Source organism: Tachypleus tridentatus, chromosome 2, assembly GCF_004210375.1.
Source record: "Tachypleus tridentatus isolate NWPU-2018 chromosome 2, ASM421037v1, whole genome shotgun sequence".
In the NCBI taxonomy this organism is placed as follows: domain Eukaryota; kingdom Metazoa; phylum Arthropoda; class Merostomata; order Xiphosura; family Limulidae; genus Tachypleus; species Tachypleus tridentatus.
In genome coordinates this window covers 68,010,385-68,032,755 of record NC_134826.1, presented here as the reverse complement: position 1 = coordinate 68,032,755, position 22,371 = coordinate 68,010,385, and the positions used below count along the sequence as shown (strand labels likewise).

The 22,371-nt window shown below is 34.8% G+C and overlaps 2 protein-coding genes across 8 annotated transcripts in view; one reads left to right on the top strand and one right to left on the bottom strand.

The window, feature by feature from the left end:
- Positions 1 to 354: 354 nt before the first annotated feature.
- LOC143244107 (uncharacterized) lies at positions 355 to 10,752 on the top strand. 5 transcript variants are annotated; one of them, XM_076488195.1, is made up of 7 exons: positions 820 to 1,046; positions 2,409 to 2,460; positions 2,865 to 3,031; positions 3,255 to 3,328; positions 5,462 to 5,626; positions 8,469 to 8,561; positions 10,450 to 10,752. In XM_076488195.1, exons 3-7 carry the CDS (start codon positions 2,866 to 2,868, stop codon positions 10,654 to 10,656), a joined length of 705 nt encoding a protein of 234 aa, XP_076344310.1. In that variant the 5' UTR covers positions 820 to 1,046; positions 2,409 to 2,460; position 2,865; the 3' UTR covers positions 10,657 to 10,752. The 5 variants fall into 5 exon arrangements, with proteins under 5 accessions (XP_076344311.1, XP_076344312.1, XP_076344310.1 ...); XM_076488198.1 differs by lacking the exon at positions 2,409 to 2,460 and having other exon boundaries at positions 826 to 1,046; positions 10,450 to 10,488; positions 10,611 to 10,727; XM_076488196.1 differs by lacking the exons at positions 820 to 1,046; positions 2,409 to 2,460 and adding an exon at positions 355 to 485.
- LOC143244106 (high mobility group protein B1-like) overlaps positions 7,552 to 22,371 on the bottom strand; it is a 32,620-nt gene continuing 17,800 nt past the window's right edge. For 2 of the 3 annotated variants that reach the window (XM_076488190.1, XM_076488192.1), the window contains exons 5-6: positions 16,546 to 16,655; positions 12,858 to 15,309 (exon numbers count right to left, since the gene is read on the bottom strand). In XM_076488190.1, the coding sequence (XP_076344305.1) occupies positions 14,881 to 15,309; positions 16,546 to 16,655 (539 nt within the window). In that variant the 3' untranslated portion in view covers positions 12,858 to 14,880. Of the gene's footprint in view, positions 7,747 to 12,857; positions 15,310 to 16,545; positions 16,656 to 22,371 lie in introns of those variants that run through there. The other variant, XM_076488193.1, reaches the window with a different exon arrangement.

The window sequence follows — 22,371 nt, the reverse complement described above, 5'->3', positions numbered from 1 at the left end:
ACAATTTAGGCACGTTAGAACAAAAAGTTAGGCTTAATCTGCTTTGTTAAGTTTTATAGGGATTAAACCTTAGGCTGGTGTAAGTCTAGCTTTAATTAATATTACATGCAGCAGCCTATGTGATGACCACAATTAAAGAAAAATATTCTGGGGTACTGGGTGCGTGCAGAATGTGGACATAATTATTTTACTGGTTGAATATAGTATGTATAGAATTACTGCAATAAAAATATGTATATTTTTATATTTTGTATTTTTTAAAATGTATATATATTTATACACTGAGAAAACCTGAGGTCGGTACTCTTTCGAAACCAATATTTTGGAATATAACTTATCTTATTGGATGATGTTGGAAAAGCGAATAGGTTCAAAAATAAATTAAAGACAAAAATTCAAAACCCTAATGGCGTAACCTATAAAACCCTGACCCAAATGCTTTGGAAAGGTGGATCTTTCTTCTTCAGAACAAACTGAACTTTTAGGTATCCTTTTTATAACTCGCTTTGTGCGGGGAACCGTGTTTGTTATTAACAGCTTCTTATTTGTAGTTTAACTTCTAAAGTAAACGAGGAGTAATAATTATAAAGCTTACAATAGGATTTTACTTCAACAGGCTAATGCACGTGGTGGTGAATGTAATAGTGACACATTATGCATGTGATAATGGTTTCTAAGAGAAACAGAGAAGGTATTGGCAAATTCAGAAGTGTTTTTTGGTTAAGATGGCAAATATGCCAACATAAGTGTTACTCATCTTTATTGATAAAATGTGTGTGTGTGTGTTTACATATAGCAAAGTCACATCAGGCTATCTGCTGAGTCCATATTGATAAAATAGCATTTAGTGAGAAGTGTCTTCAGTTATCCGTGAAATTTTAATAACAATAGTTTTGATTATAAGTTCGTATTCATCGTAATGGCTGCCATATTTGCTATAGCAGATAAACTAGTTTATCTTTGAACGTTATGACCATTAGCTAACGTCAGAGGAGGGTATTGCAGTATCATCGGTGTTTTGGTCTAGTTTTGCCCGAGCTGGGAGGGTCAGTTATTAATCTGGATTTCTTCATCTATTTTCAACTGTTTAATTTATTTAGAATTAAATGCAAGACAAAACTCATAACTATATCAGGGTTTAATTACACTAACCCTACTTTCCCATTCACTAATGTGAAGTTCTAGTGTTTAATGCTTATCACTTAATTTGATTGCGTAACAACCCTACACTTCACAAGCAGTTTTATTTGCAAATTTCATGGTCTAGCATATGGCCTTTTTATTATAGTACATATTCAATGGAGAGATATGTCATTATTATGTGTGATATCGCAATCTATGTATGTTAATAAATCATTTTTGAATAGATTTTTGTAATAACATCTGAACGATCAGTTTGGAAATCTTTCGTGGATCGTTTTACATATTTATGGATAATGACTTTGTTTATCTAAGTGTTGTGGTGACTAGTGAATTCTGGATTGTTTGGAATGTTTTTTATTAGGTAATGATGATCTAGTATAGTCTGGATTGTTTGTAATGTTCTGTAGTAGCTAATGTTGATCAAATAAATTCTGGTTTATTTGTAATGTTCTTTAGTAGCTAATGTTGATCCAGTAAATTCTGGATTGTTTGTAATGTTTTGTATTAGGTAATGTTGATCCATGCTGGACAACCATATTCAGTTACTGGTTATTTGTACACCTTATTATTAACTTTAAGGATATTTTTCTGGTGGTGTTCCTGTATTTTTACTCAATGGTGTCCTAGTATACTTTGTTCGTTGCCATACTTTAATTGTAGTAGTGTGATTTATCCATGTTAACTTATACACATGGGTTTATCTTAAGAATTTTGCTGATATGGAAGTGTTGTGGAGAGGAGTCCTGGATGGGTATATATGTGTGTTTTGATAGATCTTGAAAATAGTTCCATATTGGTTTATTTTAGTTTTATGTTTTTGACAATATTCAACAGTTTGACTTAGTACTGGTTGTAAATTTGTAGATGCTACAGAGGGGTCGTAGAACTTTTCAATGTTTCCACATTGTTTTTGAGTTGAGAAACATGACTAAAATCTGGATGTATTAGGGGGATGTTGCTTGCATATATGGTCCCTAACATCAAGGTACTGGAACTTTCTTTCTTGAATTTTTCACAGACATGCATGAGACTGGCTGTGTGTTATAACCACCCCTAATTTTGAAGTGATATATTAAAGAGAAGGTAGCTAGTCAACATCACTCACTGTTAACTCTTAGGTTACAATGTCCAAGGAAATAGAATGATAAAACTAAGATATTCTTTTCTCATTAGTGTAAACATTTAAAGATGGCAAAAATACTGATATTTTACACTTAATTAAAGGTGATTAAATTCGTGTTTAACATCAAGTTTTCTCTTTTCAGTATTCTAATATAATCATTTATATGCACGTATACAAGCTGGCCCCCTAATTTGGTAAGTAAAAATTATTCCCATTATATTTACATGAACGTTCGCATCTGTTCCTACCACTTATTGAATAATTAATTCACTGAGGTGTTCACAAATTGAAGAAAAAGTGAGAGCTCTGACAGTAATACACAATCATTATGACATCATTATCAACATTGTAACTGTAAGTTACTTACGGAAAAACATCTGAGAAGAATGAAGCATATTAATACGTTATTTCAATAGTGCATACAAGATATGGCTGGTGTAGTATGGTTGACGTATTATTACATAGTTTTCTGAGTTCTTAGATTGTTAGTTATTATTTCATTTGTATAGAAGTTTTGATCCCAATTGTTGATGGTTATGACAAATGCTAAGCTTATTCATTGCACGTTATTTACTGATTGTATATCTTCTTCCTTTAGAATGGCAGTTATCTTCATGCTAGTAACCTTGACATCATGTCTCAGGGGTTTTTCCACTAAGATATTAAACACACAAGATGAAACTTCTTTGGCTGAGGGAAGAGGGAAGATTTCTAATAGTGATACGTCTCCAAAATGTAGACGATATATTGTATATAGGCTTTGCCGTGAGTACTAATATTAGTATAAATTATTATCGTATGAACCACCATGACAGTTGTAGTTTAATTAAATAAGTCTAACAACTCACCTATCAAAAAATAAGGTTATTTAAAAATATTATTGTATATTTTGAAACATAAGTAGTATACATGTAAATAGAACATAAGGTTTACTTTACATTTAACGACAAGAGAGCACATGTAGAAGGTTTGTATTTGTTTATCACAGTTCTCTCACGTGAAGACAGGCTTGAAGCGATTACCTGCATGGAAAACACCATGTCTACTTTATCCACATACAAAGTAAGCACTTTGACTTGTAGAAATATCCTATTTCTTTTAAGTGTAAACAGCAAAATGAATCAGTTTGTTTTTGTGTACCTTTATACATAAATTTAGGCTACCATAGAAATTAGTTTTTTAAGTCCTGAGTGCATTAGTAACTATTGTTATTTAACATGTCAGATATGCAGAACAACAGGTGTTGAAATAATTATCATAATAGAAGTTATTCGAGGAAAAAAATGCATTTGTAAGATTAAATTATTTCTTTGTTTGGGTACTTATATCTATTTGCGTTTGTCAAGAATCAAGGTTCGAGTCCTTTATCTGTATTTGATCATGCTCCACATTTTCAGCTGTGAGCATTACAAAAGTGACAATCATTTCCATTATTCATAGCGAAGGCGACTTATGCGGTTGATTAGCTGTGTCCCTAGTGGTCAGTTTGTTTGTTTGTTTTAAAATTTTATGCAAAGCTAGAGGAGGGCTATCTACACCAGCCATTCCTAATGTAGCAGTGTAAGACTAGAGGAAAGGCAGTTAATCATCACAACTCTTGGGCTTTTCTTTTACCAACGAATAGTGGGATTGACTGTCATATAATAATGCCCCCATGGCTGAAGGGGGGTTCAAGCATGTTTTGTGCAACAGGGATTCAAATATGCAACCCTCAGTGATCATCAGTTCTAAATTAGAAACGGCTGTCTCGAACCTAGGGGTCTTTCACATAACATTACAGTTCGGAAATACCAAATACTGTACATATACATGCACACACACACAAGATGAAGAGCCTGTATGAGTTATAGACTTGTGGCCATATGATTCTCATGGGGCTCGTTAGGAGAGTGAATGTCCTTGCTATGTCATAGACTGGTGATTGTTTGAATATTATGTTATTTCCCCTTATTTTACTAAGTGTTTTTTTACACGTTTTGTTTACTTTGGTTTCAAAGCTTTCTCTTTTTGGATTTGATTCTAATCTTCAGTGTACAGTGTTATTTTTTATTATTTATGGAGAATTTTCAAATGTACTTACTTAAAACACCACCACGTTTCACTTCTAAATGTGGCAGCATCTGGTTGTCCATCAAGATTTCGATTCTACACGTCTCCAGTGGGACAGCAGTAAGTCTCTGGATTTGCAATAATAAAATCAGTGGTTCAGTTTCCCTCGGTGGACATAGTAGATAGTCCAATGAGGTTTCACTATGAGAAAACACTATTCTGTTTTAAGTACAAATTATTTTCTGTGTGTGTTGCTTTATCTAAAATGATGTGCTTTGGATATGTGAAAAGATAGAGAAAGGATGACAAAGAACGAGATGAGAAGATGATACCAAACAGTGGACAAGTGTTAAAATCTCGGAATGCATGAGATGGGTCCCAGGTGACTAAAGCCCTCTCCACTCTTATGTCTCCTTTAGCACCATCCTTGATCTTTAGCTGAAAGTTTTTTGACTTTGCATATACTGCTGCTTTACAATAATATATCTCAAATAATGGTTTTCAAAATTTATAATTTGTTAGTAAACACACTAGCCATATATCTCATAATTATCTGTTGTGAACAAAAATTGTACCATGGTGAACTCTCACTTTTAAATTCAGCATTATATCATCACTTTTTAAAATAATAGGAAAAAAAAAAGAAATTTTGCAAAACTAAAATTAATATATCTTGAAAGAGGGAACAAAATATAAATTAGACAAAATCCAACTAAATTAACCTACCGTAGAAAAATTATTCAGAGCAGTCCATATAAATAGTGTTAAACCATTAAATATAATAACTACTTATCTATCTATTGAGAATTAAAATACCTTGAATATTGTTGATAAAACTTTTAATAATACGAAACTGTGTAGCATAAAAAAAAGAAAGACAAAGAAATCTGATAACAAACAAAGGTAGATTTAACTTTTTTAACTTTCTTCAGGGGTGGTCAGGTAATGTAATTTATTAGCCTGATATATTTTCATAATATTGACACCAATTTACCAAGTAAATAAAAAAAAAAAGGCTTAGTGGCATTACGTATAGGAATTGTTTATTTAAAATAAAACAACTTGTTCAAAAGTAATATAACTTCGTATTTGTTGACTTTTTGACACGTTACAGTCATATATGTTTGTAATTATTCTTCAACCCACATAGGCCAAGCTATCCAGTGGTGTGTCAACTATCATAATGATTACTCTGGACTTGAGGAGTCCAACCGACGTAAAGGTCCTTTTGACATTCCTGTTGTTGATGCTATGGAGAGACTGTGTTCTGTAACAGATGTTCAAGTTGGACATCCCATTAACTACATGAAGGTAGGATTGAAACTAGTACTAGAAAGTTATCTTTTCCTGTTTTGATTGGAACGTATAAATATAGTTTGTTTTAAGGCCTGTAAGTAGTATAGACATTGTATTTCTGAACCTTCCATCCAGTCAGTAGTCAGGCACTGTCATAGTTTCAACATAAATCGGTTAAATGTTATATGACAATCTTTATTGTTTTCTGTTTAACTTTCATCTTGTATTTATGTAATTTCATAGCTGAGAAACCAAATAACTGAAAAGAAACAGCGTTCCATTGTTTCTGATATATTAGGTTGTAAGGTCCAGTGTAATGTATGAACTACATTTTATGGCTGCTACTTGATAAGTAACAGTAAAGACGGTCATGTGATTCAAAGGACGTAGCGACTCTTTGTGCTATGAGTGAATTGTTTGGTGCAGAATATCATCTAATATTTGATGAAGTAACTCAGAGAATCTAGCGGTCTGGTGGTGTCTTTGCTGAGTTCACCACTCGATGTTCATCAAACATTTCTTCGTTGTACAAGTTCAGCTCTCTCTCTGAATGTGTATTAGAGTACAGTAGTAACAGCGAAAATTGGTATATAGATTTTAGTTTGAAAAATTCATGATTCCCTTTGATTATATAATTTGCAAATCTGAAATAAAATTGAGTTTGTAGGCCTATAGATGACACCACCATCGCTACCAAGGCTAGCTTCACCAAGTGAATGTGTTCATGGCTGTAGCCTGTGTACACGTTACACAGGAGAGAAAATATTTGATATCGGTATTAGGAATTAATTAATATGAGGTTAGCTTTGACGAATAAACTCATTGTATGTTATTTTCTTAAATATTTCATGTTTCAGTTTTAACGTTGAGGCAGTCTGAAGGTTTATGGATTTTACATATAAGAGACAACAATCACACTGTGGTAAGAGTTTGTTTGTTTTGAATTTTCGCACAAAGCTACTCGAGGGCTATCTGTGCTAGCCGTCCCTAATTTAGCAATGTAAGACTAGAGGGAAGGCAGCTAGTCATCACCATCCACCGCCAACTCTTGGGCTACTCTTTTACCAACGAAAAGTGGGATTGACCGTCACATTATAACGCCCCCACAGCTGGGAGGGCGAACATGTTTAGCGCGACTCGGATGCGAACCCGCGACCCTCAGATTACGAGTGCATGCCTTAACGCGCTCGGCCATGCCGGGCCTGTGGTAAGAGAGAGGACACAGTTTGAAGACACAAGAGTAACAATAAGTCACACTATGATAAGAGAGATAATGAGGAGAGGAAGAGTGTGTGATGTAAAGGCATATCACATTTTACAACCTGCTCTAGTGGTGTATACATTTTTTTTAATGCCTTTATTGTTTAGTTTTTGTGATGCAGTAGCAGCAACACATGGTTAAGTTGTTCAGATTACCTTGTTCTACATTGTTAGTAACATCTCTATTGCCCAAAGGGATTGCAATTTAAAGAATTTGCACTGTAAAAATCATTATTGACTAATTATGACATTCACTGAATGCATCATTCAACTAATGCCATGAGGTAATGTTTGTCAACTGGTCAAAGAAAATGAGTTTATCTGTTGAATTTAGGCATACTTCTTTCAGCCAGTTTGAATAGGAGGTTATAAACATTTAATTTTAAGATCATCATATATACTGTAAGTATCCTGAAATAGGAAGAGAGCTGTAGAAATAAGGGAAGCTAGAAGTGACTGTTGTTTATTGTGTGAAACCGGTTTCTTTTGTTCATGAAAAAAAAATATTGGTTTTTAATTTTGTCTCTTTGTATATAGGAAGACTTGGTTATCTGACTAGAATCACTCTCCTAATTTCTTGAATGAATCTATCGGATACTCATTAGCAATTCAGCAATATTTTCTACTAATTTGTGGACCATCATCATTTTCTTTCACTACATCCATCATAACACTGGATATTGCAGTTACATAACTATATTTATATACAGATCTCATGTGAAATTCATTCCACTGATTTCCACCATTTTCTTTCACTATGTCCATTGTAAAACTGAATATTGCAGTACTTAATGTCCTCCAAGAAATCTGTGACATCCTGGTTGTTGAGTTATATTGGTAGGCCCACATCTTCAGAAAATCAGCTCAGCAGATGACTAAAAACCAACATAGAAATACATCAATTAGATTAATAATGGCCCAACAAATACGTAAATAATTTTTAATTCAGGGTCAGACTCTGAATCTTGAGTTATTACATATTTTAAAACTTATCGTGGTAGTAATGTGGTATAGAGTTTCAATCTTATTAATGAAAATGCAACTGTATTGCAAGTTTCTTGTTAAGTTAAGAGGAGAAAAGAGGAATGAGCAATGTTGAAATTTTATTTTTGAAACAAGTTAGCAATAGGTGAAGAAACTCGAGTTGAAAGTATGTTTTCTCTAAACAAAAAGCAGATTGTAAATCAAAATATTAATTCTAAATATTCAGAAAAGATATGGAAAAAAAAAAAGGACTGAAATGGATGCCACCAATCAACTTCTAGTACAGCTTGTAACCACGTACTGACATGACTTCTTGTTACCTTAATACAGGTAAACAAACTCTATTCTCACCATGATGTTACATTGTTTACCCTCCATGGATTTTGTCATGAACTGTTATTACTCATCTTTGTTTCAAATAGGTCTGCCATGAACCAGTATTACTTTTTCCATTAATGCTACTAATAAGGTTCATCAGTCTTTTAGCAAGAGGGTGGTTTAGGGATTTTTCTGTCATTCTCGGGGATCAGAAGATATATATAAACTATTAAATCAAAAGCAGGCTTTAGTGGTAAACTGTGAACTTAATACAACCTTTATATTTTTATTATAGGCAGTTGGAAGACAAGCAGCTCTTGTTATGGACTGTGTTGTTAGCAAAGCAGCCATTTCAGATGATCATTTTGTGGTTTTAAACTTTGAACTGGTAGGTAGTTGCCCTATGTTTTATTTACTGTTTGAGTGTGACTATACTGGCTAAGTTTCTACTAATCACACAGCCACTATATATTAGGATACATCTCTGTACATATGCCTGCATTTTAATTCACCTGTTAGTCTGGGATTAAAATAACTTTCTAATCTTTGTAAAGTCAAGAGACTCAACAACAAAGAACTGTGCTGAGTTTTGTGAGCAGTTCACAATGGAAATGATGTAATGTAAATTGAAGATCTTACAAGAAACTGAACAATCACTATATAGGTTTTGGTTAATTTTATGGTCTCCATGTTAGACCTACTTAAAATTAACTTATGGCTGATTTCTATACTCTATTTAAAATCAGTTGTTGTTTGCAGTCCTTGAAGAATAACCAAGATTCTGGATGTTATTACTGTCTTATTAGTGGTGTAAATAGATTACAGTAGTTCATGAGTCAGGTGTTACAGTTTTCTTAGTGGTGTGAATATGTAACAAAGTATTCACCTTTGCCAGAAAATATGGACTTTGGTATAAGAATGATTTAAAGTATGCTGTTTTTTAAAGTTGGGAAAAGAGTTTAAGACAAAGTGGCTCCCACTAAATAATGGGAGAATCTTGCTGATTGGAGTAGGTATATGCACCCCCTTGTTTATTTTTCTTTTTAAAATAAATTTGTATATGGATACCAAATTAAATAAAATTGAAAATATTGGCTTACTAAGTTATGACAAAAGAAACAAGTTTGAAACTGTTTATGATCTCTGATTGTAGAGGTTACACAATTTTGGAGTGCCCTTTTTACTGGTGTGTTGGGTATCTGCCAATCCTTGGCAAGTATATCACTTGTTGTGACACTTAACATCATTTTTATCAAATGTCTCTTCAGCTCTAGAATGATAATCATGTTTATGCCTAAAAGATATTATACACAAGCCAGTTTTTAGCCAGCATGTTGTAGCCTTTAGGTTGGAATTTATTTCTACAACATGCGAGTCTGTTGGCTGTGCACAGAGAAAACGATCATTCTTTTCACTACAGATGCAATGAAACCTCCTGCCTTAGTAGTGTGAATACAGTATTACCATCACTACTTACTAAAAATAAATCATATATAATATTAACACATTGCTGTATAGTCAAATGACATTGAGGATACATGAAAGAAAGTAGTGACAAAGCATTTTTAAATTGCAATTCTTCACAGTTGGCTCATTTTTTAAATCTTAAAAAAAGTCAAACGGAGTGTGTATTTTTTCATAAAAAATTAGAATGCTCTAAGCATCGCTCCAGTTACAATGTCCTAGCAGCAATTCCTTATCTCTTAAGATGCAGTTTTCTACTGGAAGGTAGACCAGTTTTCTTGGTTTTTGTTTTTTAAATAAACAAGTTTCAAACCACATAACCTTTTCCAGATACAGCATTTTGTATAAGTCATAATGACAGTTACTCAACTCTGTATTTATCTAGAAGTCTTCCAGGAGGACACTCTTCAAAGTTGATGACAAAAATATGTCTGAGAAAATCAAGTGCATCAGTCATTTTATTCAAGGTTTTTCCAAGACACAACATTGTTTGTCATCTACATAATAATTGCTAGTACTCATATTTACAAGATCATCACTTTTAAATAAGCCATCTTACTCTGATAACTTGCTTACCAAACTGTTTTATATCTTAACTTCCTCTACTACTATTCATGCTCTGTGACAGAATTTATTGTCACTTGCTATTTTGTCACAAATATATACTCTGTCAGTACAAGCAGCCCATGTGTAGCTTGGCTCTAAGGTTAAGAGTTTCTCTTGCAGTATTTTCAAATTTCAGATATGTGTTTTTAAATTTACTGTGACACATCCTGGTAGGATGTTTCACTCTTTCTTTCTTATCATTTCAGAAATGTTTTCAAGGTCAACCTTATGCTCCAAACACTGAGGTAAGTCTAATATTTTCATATAAGTGTTGGGACAACATCAGCACTGAATATATATATATATTAGGATTTTCTAAACTTTTTTCCCTCTATCCATTTTTGATTAAAACATTTATACTTCTCAGTTACAGGAAAAAATCAGAAAATGATGGTTGTTGTACAAGAAACTGATTTGAAATCACAAAACAATCTGTATTTAATCAATGTAACTGTTGAAATTACAAAATGTGATTTAATTTTGTTTAATGAACATTACTGAAATTTGATGAATGCTAAATACATAAATTCCTTTAGAAAGAATGTTCTTGTATTTGTCTATCTTTTAATATATAAATAATTACTAGGAAACTGAGAACTCTAATGATGAACTAATTGTTATTAACACGTTGGCTACTGCCTTAGTGTTAATTCCCAAAGTGTCAAGAAGCAATCACAATATTCTATAGTCAACTGCCACAAAGAATCTTTGTATTTGCAATATTACAGTCTGTGACCACCAGAAGGTCATGGGATACATACTTCCTTTATCATTATTTTCAGCCCTCATGTTCTAAAGTGCAGTCCTTTTAACAATAGATTATTTTACTAGATTTTATTTCCTGCCTATCCTAGCTACAGGCCAATAATTTATATTATTGTATTGAATTTGATATATTGTCTGGTTGCATAAATATACATGATGCATGGTAAAATTCTATGGCATCTACCTAGATGACAGCACACACTCCTTTTCCAAAATCCACCTGTTACTGACAGTCGTAGATATTTGATATAAATTAAATGAGACATGACAAGACATGAAGTTAAAATGACAAAAAGAAAACTAATGGAATATGCTAACAGTAGGTAGTGCTGCTTGGAAATAAACAGTGTGGAATGTAACAGTTAAAACTTGTGTAAATTTAACTAGATGTTGCTGCATTTAGTAACACACAGAATACATTTACTTGCTGAGTTACACAATACACAATTATCAGTCACTAGCAGGACCAAATAATTAGAAACATAACCTTACAGAAGACCCAAACTAACTAAACATCATAACTTTACTAAATCTATATAAGTGATAAATTGGGAAGAGACAAAGACTGTTATAATTTCTTATTCTACAACATTCAACTGGAGGTAATCAGTGCTACTATACTGTCAGGATGCTAACCACCTCTGTACTATAATCAGGTAACCAGTACAGTTTTACTGGCAAGATACTGACTACCTCTGTAGTGTAGTGAGGTGAAAGTAGGAACAACAGATATTTATTAATATTCATAAAGAATGAGAGTGCTGGAAAACAAAGGAGAAGCAGAAGATCAGGAATCAGCAGGACAGTATACAGCCAGGTCACTGGTAACATCAGTAAAGGAACCTTCTTCTAGCTCTTGCAAGAGACCAGGTTACTTAATGAACTAATTAATTAACACACACCATAAACTGGCATTGTATAAAGAGGTCAGTTATTGCTTAAGAGGTTCCAGATGTGTAGTTTTTTTGTTTTCCAATAAGCATATGTGAATGGGGGAGCTATTTGGAAAAGTTAATGTCACAGGATACACTTTAACTTTATTAGGCAGAATTTACATATCTGTCACTTCACCATATGTGAACATGTTACCAGTAGGACAACTCTATAAAATTAGATAAATGTTTGAAAATAATACTTAGATAGAATCAGTTAATAAATGATTAAATATAGAAACAGTTGAAATATTAATGTACTTTGCAACAAAAAACATTTTAAATTTATTTTATGAACAAACAAATCAAGTTTGCACAGTTGATGTTTTTCCTGTGCCTTTTTAACAAATTAATGTGAGTTTAAGTTTAAATTACTTGTTTATAACTGTTATTTAGAACTACATTTTATTGTACATTGGTGCAAAACTACCCTAAACCTAATTATATGTTCAAAGTAGTAACATTGTCACTTCGTGCAAGTTGTATGTTACAGTACCACAATGGCCAAGATATCACCAAGATGGATGGATAGCTTTTCATCTTTATAGGGTTGATTAACAACTCTCAATTGTTTTACAGTTTATTTGACAATAAGTAAACTAACATTTTTTGGGGGGGCTCATCTTTTATTGTTCCAGTATATCTGTTCTACTTACATTAATTTCAAATTCTGTTTAATTTGATGGTAGCTACTGAAAGACAACAGTTAGGCTTGAATAAATGTTAATCAGAAGTAAACCAGTTTACTGTCTATTATATACTGGTGTATGTTATATAACTGTATCACATTTATTGAATTATAATGTTTACCACTCTTATTGGCACACACAACAATGCAGTATGGCAGTTTTGTGAATCTATATCATAAGTGCTTTATATGACAATTTTTCATGTAAATAAAAAACTGGACACAGAAGCCCAGTACTGGCAGTTTTATTTACATTATCTTACCGAAATCACAATTATCAATACATCTTTTCTAAGTTTACTAACAACAACTTCTAGATGACATAACTTGTAATATTTGAAACTGGATTTCAGCCATTTAGCGGAAAACCAACCTGTCATGTAAAACATTTAAGTCGCCACACATTTTTTTGGTTTCCATTCCAAATGTAAAAATTATTTCAAGTTCTCTTATTACACAAAACCTGTTGCAGTTTTTTTTACTTTAACTTACGGAGAGAGGGATTTTCTAAAAATGGGTAACACTCAAATACCAATAAAAAACTGTAAGGACTTTATAAATACAATAAAAAACAAATCTAGGCAACAAATTTGAAACAAAAGAGCAACATTAAAAATATACAGATCTTGAACTACAGAGTAATACTAACTATCATAGTAAATGAGTACAGGAAATTTAGTTCTGAAACATGATATTCAAAATAGATAAACATAGAGATAACTGGTTAGTGAAAGAATGAATTAATTTAGTATTCAAAAAACAGTAGTAGTTTTGAGAATGGAATGTTCACCTTGATAAACAGACTGTGCATTGGTCCCTGATAAATAAAGACATTTGAAGTGTATTGTAATAGTTGCTTGCATGACTGAAGTATAAAGGAAGAAAATATGGCAACTAGAAGCTGAATTGGGTGTTTTGGAACTAATGAGATTTCACAATTCTTTTTACATGTAAACACTCCTGAATGATTGTACATTTTAACACAATAAAAGAAAGAAAAAAACTGAGTTATGACCTAAATAAATCTAGTTAATATTGTATCAAAATAAATAAAATCTTTGGGTAATTAATACTGAGTAGACCAAGCAGAAATAAAGCAAAAAGGCTTCACTTTTGATTCTTAAATAAAACTGTCTCTTCCCCTTTTGTGCCATCAAACTGTTGGTGAACTGAAATGGCACATGGACACACATACACAAAACACTCATATACACTTTATTTATGGCCTTGCTTTTAACAAGAAAATTTAGTTGTACTTAAAAACTTTGCTGCATTTGAAGATCAAAGTGTCAGTTTGATGGCACCATAATTTACATAGAGTAAGAACTACACAATATCACAAATTTTATACTAAATAAAAGTCACACTAAGTATACAAGTAAACATTTCTGAATCTGTATTTTATAATACCAAAGTATGAAATGTATATGAATAAAAAAAAAAAGATTTTCTTATGACAACATAGTAGTTACAAACATCACAAGTCCCAAAACATTTATTATTCTATATACATTTTCAACTAAATAATTACACTATACCAAGAAAAATTAAGATAAAAACTAAGTAGTCTACTAATGTTAAAGAAAAATGTAAATCTGGGCAGAATTACAAGATAACTTTAATGTTTTATGCTTTTCTTCTAGAATGCTAATTGGAAGAATTACTGCTAGAGATTATATACTTTAAGTGAAAACAAAAGGAATGGCTATATCTTAACACTAAATTATGAAAGAAGTGTTGTAATTTAAAATTAAATTATGAAATATTTGGTTATATCTTAACATTAGATTATAAAAGAATTGTAATTTTAAATTAAATTACAAAAGGATAATATTTTTATATTAGATTATGAAATACTTGGTCATGTCTTAATATTAAGCTATAAAACAAGCTTCTTGAATAGCATCACTTACATTAAAAGAATAAAAAGACATGCAAAAAGATATTACACACATTTGCTATAAAACCTTAACACTTAGATAAAAGATGTCTGTCTTTACATATTTATATATGTATAAAGAATTGAAAAACAAAATGTATTTTTAGTTAAGATAGAATAGCCACATCAACAGCACATTATAAATGAAAAATAATACAAAGGATATCAGCCCAGACCATCACAGGTAAAAAATCCAAAGAAATCCCAGTCCATCTTGTACCACTGAAGCAAAGTATCACTCTACAGAGGTTAGGCTAAACTCAGTCTCCATCTATGGTAGAGACCTCTAAACCTCAGAGTTGTTATGAGATGTTCACGACCAGCTGTACTGACCAGACTGCGGCGACTGGTTGTAATTGTTGTTACCATTACCCATGTATGGTGAACTGTTAGCAGAATGAGCCTGAGTGTAATTTATAGGAGTATTCAAGATGTTTCCCAGATGAGAGAAGTTGGGAAGAGTAGCCACTGATGGCTGACCATAAGCCATCTGGAGAGCTGCAGTATGGGCTGTGGTCATCTGGGCCAAGGACATTGGAGAAAGACCTGGTGACACGTTGGAAGAAGAAACAGAAGGTGCTGGACTCACCGAGTTAGCAACTGGAGGCGACGCTGAAGCAGAATTTCCTGATGGAGACCGAGCTGAGTCTTTGGTATCTGTGTCAGTGCGGGCTTGTTCTTCATGCTGCATCATCATCATCATCATCGGCTGTTTAGCCATCTGCTGACTTTCAGCACTTTGCTGTGAAATATTATCACTACACGTAAACTTCAAAGAACAAACCAAATTAGAGGACTTGTAACAAATAAATATTTGGTTTAATCCAAGCTTGTGAGAAGTAGCCTGTTACAAAAATTTGATTTATTTAAATTATGGATAGACTTGGTCCAATGGACCAACATCCCACTGAAAAAGGATTACAGAGTATAATTCCAAACATTCCAAGTGTATTTTTCTACATGAAACTTCACAAACTTTTAGTAAAATCTATACATCTGTTGCACACAAATATCATGTGAGTTAAAACATATTTGTCCTCAAGGTATGTCTTTGTATAAATGACTTAACTCAGGCCCTAACAAGTCTGAGTGTAAAGTGACGATCATGTGAAGAAAAAAAAAGTGCCTTTGTCCATTAAGCAGTTTTCATGTTCCATTTACTCAACCAACAAAATAAAAATTAGTTTTTTTATAGCATACTTGTATACTGTATCTGTAGGGCAAAATGAAATGTTGATATCTCTGACAACAAATGTGTAACACCAAGTTGAACGTCCTTTTGTAAAAGGTTGTGGCATGTGAATGTTGACACCCAACTGTGCAGATAGGGTTAAGAGTATTATGAAATTATCCCAGTGTGTAGTTTATTTCACAGGCCAAAAGTAGGATCTTTACAGCTCATACCACACTTAAAAGTAACTGGGAAAACAAACACATTATAGAGATATTTAATTAGATAACTGTAATACATGTTTTTAATGGACTTTTTCATTTTAAAATTGTAGTTTTGTAGTCAATGATTAAGACAAGTTTTATCACTTAGATATGAGTCTCAAGAATCTGTTATTATTTCTGTTGGGTCTAAATTGTAGTTATCTATCTATATAGGTTAATGATTAGGATAACAGTGTTATCACTTGATATATAAATCTCATCTGAAGACACAGTACTTGTTACTTTGGTTAAGTCTATATTTATATTGTATTTAGTTACCCACAAACTGTCACACTGCACACTTTTCCCTCTAACTGTAGAAAAGCATATTGAGTGCATTGTTTTTCTAATGTTAGCTAAAGATATACCATATCTATAAGATGTACAAATATGAAAAAAAAACAATAACTCATAGCTTATAAAGGAAGGACTGGTTCATATTAACTTTTTTTAAAATTATATATTCTATGTTAGTAATAAAAATTAGCTAAAGTAATATCAAAAGCAGTTTAACTTGGGGATTACAAAAGACATGTGACATTACCTGTCTACGATATTCTTCCATAACCTGTTCATATTCTACTTTAGCTTCATTCTGTTTTTCAACGTAGTGTCGTTTTTCTTCCTCAGTCATATTCCTCCAACGCTCTCCTCCTGGGAAGATACAAGAACAGAACACGTGTTAGAGTTGTTTGATTTAGTGTTTTATGGCACAAAGCAGCCAGGCTATCTGTGGCAAACATCCAGTAAAAAGTTAAAAGTAAATTTAGTAAAATTCATAAAAGGAAATTAAGGTAAAACAAAACAAAGTTTAAAAAAAACACTTTAAAAGCATAAAACCACTGTTTACATCTAGTCTACAACATCAAGAGAAAAACTACAGTACTTTAAGTCATAAAAGACTTTCTGTAACGTAACTGCAATAATCATGACTCGCCAGGAAGACGAAGAGGTAAGTACAAAAACCACTGTCAATCACCTGATGTTGGCCTTTCCAGTCCTGGTTCCGAGTTATTTGACATTGTGACCATTTTCAAAAAGGAAAGTAATAAAAAGATTTTAAAAGACGTGTAGCAAAATTATAATAACTCGCCAGGATGATAATGGGTAGTTCAAACAGCAGTGTTAGTTACCTAAAGTTCGCCTTTCCAGTCCTGGTTTTGAGTTATTTTATGTTACAGCCAGTTTCTAATTTCAAATTGAACTAGAGGAACTGTGATTCTTAAAAGGGAATCACATTAAAAAGGTGTAATGTATAAATTAAAAAACTTAAATGGCATTAAAAAGATTAATGGCCTTTAAAAAAACTAAAAATATTACCAAGGTGGACAGCATCACCATCACCAATAACACTGTCTAATGTTATAGACAAACCCTGAAACAGATCATGTTTAAAATGGTGCCATCTTTGAAAGTCATAACAATGACAAAAAAGTAAAATGTGGCTTATTGTGATCTGAGTGTTACACAAATTATGCACTGGTGCATCAGTTCCAAATAAAAGAAAACAATGAGTTAAAAAACTGTGACCAATGCGTAGTCTAGTTAGAACTTCCTCCTTCCAATCCTTACAGAAGCAAGATGGCCAAATTCTAATATAGGGTTTTATTTAGAAAAGCTTGTTTTCTCGTTGCTCACTCCAAGTCGACTGCCAGCTGCCACAGAGCCGAGCCTTGAATACAGGACCATAGTCCATGTATGGAACAGGTACAGCGGTGATAGTGCCAAAGCAGATAGACTTAGCTGCAGTGTCAGCAAGCTTGTTTCTTCAAATACCAACATGGCCCAGTAACCAGAAAAACTGGATAGAAGTAGATGTTAAAGAGAAATGGGCCAGTCGGTTTTGAATATCGGCGAGAACAGGTTGTGAACTAACCTGAAGCGATTCCAGGGCCAGTAGAGAACTAAATGAGTCAGTGTAAATAGTGCAGTTTGAGTATTGCTTAGCTTCTATGTGATCCAGAGCAAGAGAAATGGCATACAGTTCAACAATGAACAAAGAAGCTGTAGAGGGAATTCTGCGAGCAACCACCAAACCACAACAAGCCATGGCAGAGCCCACACAGTCACCTGATTTCGAACCATCTGTATAAATAGAAATGGAAGGATGGTTTGAAAGATGTTCAGCATATACTAGACAGTATTTCCAATCAGGAGTGTGTACTTTTCTCAGATGACTTAAAGATAGGTCACAACTGGGGACTGTAAGAAGCCATAGTAGGATGGACTGATCAGAGGTACAGCAATGTTATCCAAGGACAGACCCAATTCATCCAAATGTGCCTGGATATGAAGGCCAAAATGAGCAATAGAAGTCTATCTGTTCTGAAAAAACATGGCCCACCGAGGAAGGAAACCACAACCCCAGGTGGGATGCTTTGGTAAGGAACGAAGTTTCGAAGCATATAGTAAAGACAGTTGCAAACGGTGGAGGTGCAAAGAAGGTTCCTGAGACCATGTATACTGGGGAAGTGCAGAGTCAAAGTCCTTGAAGATGAACAGAGTCTAGCATCTTTAAGGCCGAGGGTCTGGCAGAGCCATAGACCAGTGATCCAGAGTCAAGTTTTGATTGAATAAGAGCACAATATATCTTTAGCATAGAACGTCGATCCACTCCCCAGGTGGTGGAAGAGAGGACAAGGAGGATGTTCAGTGCTCTTGTACATTTGACCTGTAGCTGTTTGATGTGTGGTTTAAAGGTCAGCTTACAGTCAAAGATAAGCCCCTAAAACTGTCTCAGGGACCACAAGCAGCATAATGTCACCAATACGGAAATCAGGATCATGGTGAACACCCCATTGGCAGCAAAAGTGTATGCAAACAGTTTAAGAGAGAGAGAGAAGTTAAAGTCGTTTGCTGTGGTTCACTTCAGTAAATGATTGAGGGCAGTCTGTAGCTGCCACTCAATATACCTTATGTTCGATGGCTAACATGAGATGTGAAAGTCGTCTACATAGATCCCGTTTTCAACAGTGAAAGGGTGTTGTTTTTACTGATGGCAATAATTTTTATACTAAAAAGTCTGACACTCAGAACACAACCCTGAAGGACTCCAAGTTCCTGTAGAAAAGAACGGGAAAGTGTCGAACCCACAAAACTCTGAATCTGCTGTCCATTAAAAATTTTTTAATAAAAATGGGCAAATGGCCACGTAACCCATATATATGGAGCTCTCACAAAATGTCATACCCCCCACGTTGTATCATAAGCCTTCTTGTATCAAAGAATATTGATGCAAGATGTTGTCATTTGAGAAAGGCTTCACTGACTGATGTTTCAAGTCAAATTAGGTGGTCCATAATGGAGCACTGTCATCGAAACCCACACTGAGTAGGTGAGAGGAGATTGTTTGATTCGAGGAACCAAACAAGACGAACATTAACCACCCTCTCTGAGGTCTGAGTGCGTTAAAGCAATTGGTCGGTAGTTTGAAGGAATCTTGGGATCCTTCCTAGGCTTAGAGAAAGGTAGCATAATAGCCTGGTGCCAGGCATCAGGAAAAACATTCACCTACCAGATCCTGTTAAAAACAATCAGAAGAATAGCAAGAGAAGTAGGAGATAGATGGTGCAGTATGTCATAGTGTATATCATCAGGTCCAACCAGTGTACTGCCAGACTGATTATGGACAAGAGTGAGTTCCACCAGTGTAAAAGGATGATCATACTCATAGAAACAATCAACTTGAAAGGAAAGAGGTGATTGCTCTGCCCAAGTCTTGATGGCTAAGGAGGTGGAAGAAGAAGCAGAAGTGCCAGATACACGGCAAAAGTTTTCACCTAGAGTATCGGCGATGCTCCTGGTATCACACACTTCCTGGCCATCACAGAGCAAGATCGAGAGGGGGACAGAATTATATTGCCCACTAATCTTTCGAATCTTGTTCCATATTACTTTGAAACTGGTGGTAGAAGATATGCTGGTTGTGAACTTAATCCACGATTCGTTCTGGCTTTGATGTATTACCCATTGAGCATGTGCACAGGCCTGCTGGAAATGCAGTTCGAGAGTGTGGGATATCTAAGGAAAGTATCCCATGCTCGTTTTGGAGCCTTCCATGCCACGTGGCAGGCAGGATTCTACCATGGACGAGGATATAGTGGAAATCTTGTCTAGGTTTTAGGAATATATTGAGCAGCTGCTAGTACAGGGTGTTTGAAAAGTCACTGTGCACTTATATATTTATTAACAGACATGTTTCAATATAGAATACAGGAGGTAAATATGAATGACAATTGTAAGCAATGTTAAAAGTGACCCCTGTTGGCATCAATACAGGCTTGGATCCTTCTTATTTTGTTTCTAAACACCACTATCAGTTGCTGGCTTGAAACAGACTGAATAGACATATGATTACAAAACTGCACAGTGACTTTCCAAACACTTTGTATAATACAGTCAGTTACTGCTGCCACACAGTTGTCTATTGATGGCTTACAGACAATGGCAGGATCAAGTTCTGTGAGAGCAGTGAAAGAGGGCCAGTTCACCTGATCCAGCTTCCCCGGGGTATGCCGTCGGGTGACATCAGCCATGGCCAGTCTCTCAAAATTATAGGCAAATGATCATTGCTTCGAGGATTATTATCAACCCTCCATGAAAAATGGGAAAATACTGAAGGGGAGCAAATTGAGAGATCAATAGCAGTAAAGGACCGACTAGGTGCATGGAAATAAGTAAAAAAGCCAGTATTGAAAACAGAAAGGTTGTGATCATAGAGCATACTCTCTACAGAGCAACCCCTCCTATCAATACCAGCACTTCCCTAGAGGGGATAATGTCCATTAAAGTCCCCTAGGATGAAAAAGGGAGACGGCAACTGTTCAACGAGAGCATCAAGGTCTGACTGATCATACATCTCTCCAGGGGACAGGTACAGAGAACAAACAGCGATGGTATGAACCAAGGAAACACAGATGGCTATGGCCTCCAAGGGTTTGTCGAGTGGCAAAGACAGGGTGGGCATATGTTGATCAACCAACAGTACCATCCCTCCATGCACTCGTCGATCACACAGCCTGTCATTTCTGTGTAAAGAAAACCTCCAAAAGGTGACTATACTGGCAGATTTCAGAAATGTTTCTTGTAAGGAAAGACATACAGGATGGTAGGAAGCAATCAGTGTTTTGATGTCATCCAGATTAGAATGTAAACCTCGACAGTCCCATTGTATCAGGGTGGCCATTTTTATTTGCGCGTGAGTGAATTGGGCGGAGAACCCTTCTGTTTACGACCACGTCTTTTTTCCTTACTTTCCTTATTCGAAGGAGGTCTATCAACCTCCATGGATCCTGCCCTGTGTCAATTGGGCAGGTCTTTGCTGTTGGAAGGGGATTTCAGAGACTGAGGACTTGAACAAATGATCCTTTTGCATCTTGCAGTGGGAGAAGAAGATGCACCCAAGGAAATGCCTGTGCCTGGAACCAAAGGATGTGGATCTTGGGGTTTGGTGGAATGTATGCAAAGGACAGAGATAGGTGTCAAAGTTGATTCATCAACTTTTTTAACCATGGAGGTCAAAAGACTTTTCATTTGTTTGGAGAACGATTCTTTAAGAGGCACAGAGAGATCTGTCTGCACTCCCACAGTAGCTGTGGAACGAAGTGCAGCAGCATAATCTGAGATGAGGTGGTGGACAGCAATTTTCAAGCCTCAGGATAGGTAATGTTATGAATCGTTTTCAAACACTGCACCTCTTTTTCTTCTAACCATTTAGAGCAAGAACGAAAGTAGGACAGGTGAAAGCCATTGTAATTGATGCAATGAGGGTCCTTTCACACTCGTAGGCATCAAGGTTCTTGCCACTGCAACGAGCACACGTCAAGGAACCACGACATGATGTCTTCGAGTGACCGATTCGTTGGCACTGGAAACATCGGAGAGGGTTTGGGATGTATGGCCGTACTCTACAATTAAAATTACCTGCCTTGATGGTGGCAGGCGGACGTGGTGACATAAATGTGAGAATGAGGACACTGGTCAGCACCATAATTCCATCTTTGCAATGGAGATACACCTCACTGCAGAAACTCACTGGGTGGAGAAACTAGCGAGAATATCCGATTCTGGAATGTTCTTCAAATCCTTCTCAACAATAACTCCTCATGATGAATTCAAAGTAGCATGAGGTGTAACCTCTATAGGTATATCCCCAATTGCCTTTGAATGCAACAGGAATTCACTGTGTTGAGATGTAGATGTTTCCACCAATATGTCACCAGATTGAAGCTTTTTTACTGACATTGGAGAGCCAGCAAGTCCCTCTAGTCCCATCTGAATGAAAAAGGGAGACATCTGCCTTAAAGGTTTGTCTGAAAGTGAATGCAATATAAGAAAATGGTGAGGATTGGTGCTCAGAATCTTTAAGATG